This window comes from Sciurus vulgaris (assembly GCF_902686455.1).
Source record: "Sciurus vulgaris genome assembly, chromosome: 15".
Lineage (NCBI taxonomy): Eukaryota > Metazoa > Chordata > Mammalia > Rodentia > Sciuridae > Sciurus > Sciurus vulgaris.
In genome coordinates this window covers 11,432,831-11,436,809 of record NC_136476.1, presented here as the reverse complement: position 1 = coordinate 11,436,809, position 3,979 = coordinate 11,432,831, and the positions used below count along the sequence as shown (strand labels likewise).

The 3,979-nt window shown below is 45.6% G+C and overlaps 1 protein-coding gene and 1 pseudogene across 2 annotated transcripts; both read right to left on the bottom strand.

Moving 5' to 3' along the window:
• Nucleotides 1-580: 580 nt before the first annotated feature.
• Nucleotides 581-1,714, bottom strand: LOC306644936 (WD repeat-containing protein 20-like; annotated as a pseudogene). The gene has a single exon. The product of its transcript is annotated as a WD repeat-containing protein 20-like (transcript).
• A 457-nt stretch (nt 1,715-2,171) lies between these two features.
• Nucleotides 2,172-2,393, bottom strand: LOC306644725 (WD repeat-containing protein 20-like; the record flags this gene model as incomplete). Its single annotated transcript, XM_079111956.1, has 1 exon — nt 2,172-2,393. One exon carries the CDS (start codon nt 2,391-2,393, stop codon nt 2,172-2,174), a length of 222 nt encoding a protein of 73 aa, XP_078968082.1.
• Nucleotides 2,394-3,979: the final 1,586 nt, after the last annotated feature.

The following is a 3,979-nucleotide window of genomic DNA, read 5'->3' as shown; positions in this document are numbered from 1 at the left end:
CAGAACCTATAGAATGGGAGGAAATCTTTATCTCATGTACCTAAGATAGAGCATTAATCTCCAGGATATATAAAGAACTCAAAAAACTTAACACCAATGAAACAAATAATCCAATCAATAAATAGGCTAAGGAACTGAAGAGACACTTCATAGAAGAAGATATACAATTGATCAACAAATGCATGAAAAGATGTTCAATATCTCTAGCAATTAGAGAAATGCAAATCAAATGACTCTAAGATTTCATCTCCCCCCAGTCAGAAGGGCAATTATCAAGAATACAAGCAACAATAAATGTTGACCAGGATGTGGAGGAAAAGGTACAGTTATACGTTGCTGGGGAATGCAAATTGGTGCAACCCATTATGGAAAATGGTATGGAGATTCCTCAGAAAACTTGGAATGGAACCACCATTTGACCCAGTTATCCCAGTGCTTGGTGACACATTTTGATTGCAAAAAAAAAAAAAAGAATAAGAAGTGTCATTCACATTCATAGTAAACCCCACCCCTCCCACAAGGAAAACAAATCACTACCTATTCAAAGTTCTAGATCCGCTGCAGCACTAAGGATTAAAACTTACCAGGCCACTTTGCCAGGCCTTCCCCTGTGCAAATAAATCCCTCCTGACAGGCAGTGACTATACAGTCTTCAAGAAAAATTTATACAGTCAATCTTTCATGTGCTATCTTTTTACAGATCAGCAGCTCTAACAAGGGGACATCTTCCATCCGAGGACACAGGGACATTCCTAAAGTTTTAGCTGGGTCCATTTTGGTTTTAGTCACTAGGTTCAGTCTCTCACTGCTCTTACTGGGAATCTGTCCCATGCTTTGGTTTCATTTGTGTCTTTCTCCTCGTGTCTCTCCTGGTCGTGCAGCCCGAGAGTTGTGAATTTGCTGACCCCAGGGGCAATGGCCTATCCATGACCCTGCTTTTGCTGCCCACATTGGAGACCACTGATTGGGGAAGGCTGTTGGACCAAGGCAGGAGAGGGGGCACAGAGTTCACAGGCCTTGTGACATTTTTCCCCATTACTTCCAGCAGGAGGTCTTGGGGCATTCATGACATTTATGTGTGTCCTTGCTCTTGAGAGGGGTTGGTGAGGGAAAAGGATGTCTTCTGTAAGTTCCCACAGACACAGCTATGTTTCCTGGCCCACTGAACCAAACTGGTACCTAACACTTACCGAGCAGCTCTCAGTAGAGCTCTGCTTGGACAGCCATGACTGTGTACTGTTTGCTCCATCTCTGCCAAAATGAAGAGGGTCCTGGAAGTCCTCATACTGTCACTAAACTCCATAGGGTCACTTTCTTCTACGCTAGTAGTATCGGGATCAAATGCCACTACACTGATCCAGGATTGTACCTGTGGCCTCTAGCTATTACTTGGTAGTCTACAAGGGACCAGACTGTCACCAAAGTTGTTCTCTCCATCTGTCACAATGTACTTGCTGTCTGGGCTCCAGCACACACACAGCAAGCCCCCAAAGTAGCTTGTCATCCTACCACACCACTCCACTGAGTTGAAATTGAACACCTACAGAAACCTGTCCTGGCTCACGCATGCTAAGGATTTGCCATCTGGGAAGAAAGCAAACCAATTGAGGGCCCCTAGCCCACCATCCACTGAAGGAGAGGGTTCCTCGAGATTTGCTCTTTCAAGTGTGCACAGCAAAGTTCTCTCCCTGCTTCAGAAGCTGGTAGTGGGGGACTGTGGTGCCACAAAGGTGCTCCTTATTATACAAGTACATTTTCCCACTCAAATGGGCTAGTAGGAAAAGACCTTCTAAACTGGGCACCCATTTGTCTCAGGCTACGCATGCCTCATCTCTTAGTCTCTTTCTTGTTCTCTAACTGGCATTCTATGCCATCCTCAGCCAGAGCTGCTTCCAGATCTTGTTTATCAACAGCCCTGCACATGGTTCCAGTCCCTTTTGCCACCATCACACTCTCTTCTACTTCTGCATTAAAAGGTTTGCTTGTTTCTTTTCTGACTGGGTCTATAAGCAGGACTTGGTCTGCAGAAAAGCCCACTAGGAGAGAGACACCTTCCATTGTGGCTGTTAGGTGGTTGACATCACGACAAGCAGCCTGTGTTCCTTTGTATATCCTTTCATTTATTAGTTTACTCAGGGCAGCAGCCTGCGGACTCCCTTGTGGATGTAGAATTAGAGCTCCCAGGCCACAGTGAAGCAGAGGTGGTTGCTGTTGCCAGACTGGTTGTTGAGGTTGATGAAGGAGATGTGGACAGAGTTGGATCCCTGTAAGTGGAAGGGCACTCTGTTGGGCTGGCTGTACTCCAAGTGTGGCAGCAGCTTGTACAGACCTTCCTGGGTGTTGAATTGGGTCTTAATCTCAATCATCTCCTTTCCTTCTCCCTCCATCACCATCTTAGAAAACCCTAATTTTGTTTTAAAATATATTTTATTTTGAATGATTTCTAGGGGGGATCCAAGATGGTGGAATAGAGGGAGGCTACATTCCTTGTCCCTCTGTAACTCCGGTTTCAAGCAGAGGATATCTGTTTCTTGGTTAAGCAGTTTTTGCTGCTTATCAATTCCCTGGTGTTTACCCCATTTGTCTGTTGTGATGACCTGCAGTCTGCCAGCATATCAACGCCTTTTTTGAGTGCAGATTGCTCACTGTCAGTTGCCTATCATCCGCCATTTGCCTTCCTCTCGCCTGTCCATCGCCTGCCTTACACCTATCTATCACCCAATGCACGAGGTTCTCCTCCCGATCGTCCGACAACAGTCAGCAAACTGATCACTGACCGCCAGTGGAGCACCAGCTGCCTGCTGTTGCCTGGAAGTTCACTGTTTCAGTACCTCCAGGTTTGATTACACGTGGCTGCTGCCATTTTGAGACAACAGTCAGGCCCGGTAGGACCCCTGGAAGGACTGACTGAGCCCCATCTCCAGGATCCCTCAGCCTGACTGATCACTCCCTGCCTCTGGGGCCCTCACATCAACTGACTGCTCCCTCCCACCAGGACCCCCAGACCAACTGACTGCACCCTATCACCGGGACCCTAGACCGACTGATTGCACCCGGCCTCCAGGATCCCACAACCACACCAAACACACCCGACCTCCAGGACCCCTGCCTGAACAATTGCATCCCACCTCCAGGACCTCCAGCTGATCAAGTCCACACCCCGAGCTGCAGCTCCCCATTTGCCAACACATTTCGAAGCCACAGCAGCCATCATGGATAATCCTGGAAGCCATAGCTCCGATCTTCAGGTGAGGCAAATCCCATCCTGAGACGCCTGCTGGAGGCTTGAAGCTCATTGTCAGGTACCTCTCAAGCATCAGGCTACTGAACTCTGGGAGGTTTCATTACTATATGACTGTTATACAGTAGATTTTCTTTTTTCTCTTTATAGAAAACATTTAAGTTTTTATTTCTTTACTTTTCTGGCTCTCTTTTCCTTTTGTTTACCTGTTCCCTCAGAGTATCTTTCTCCCTTTTTTGCATGCTAACATCCAATTTCTTTTGATTACACTCTCACCCTTTCTATTATCTAGAACTTCTGTATAATCTTTTCTTATCCCATTAGCAGTCACATTCTACATCCCTCTGCATCCTCTTTGTCCTCCACTAGAAACTGCAGACCTTATTGCAAATCTGTTTGTTTTATTGAAGATAATATTTGAACTCATTCTGTTTATTATGACAATTTTGTTATTGTCCTCATAGGGGCTATTTGGTCTACGATTGCATAGTGTCTGAATTGGGCACTGCTAATATTGCTCTCCCCTTAAAGAAAGGGTTTTGGAAACCTATAGGGCCACTAGAAGCCTTTAGTGCCTATTTGGGGAAATCTGGGGAAATCTGCAATACCCCAGATCTGCACTGCTAGAAGGGAAGATACATGAACAACATGAAAAAACAAGGGAAGAAAATGATCCAAACAAATCTAGATTCTATATTAATAGAATCCAATGACAGTATGTTAGAAGAAATGTCAGAA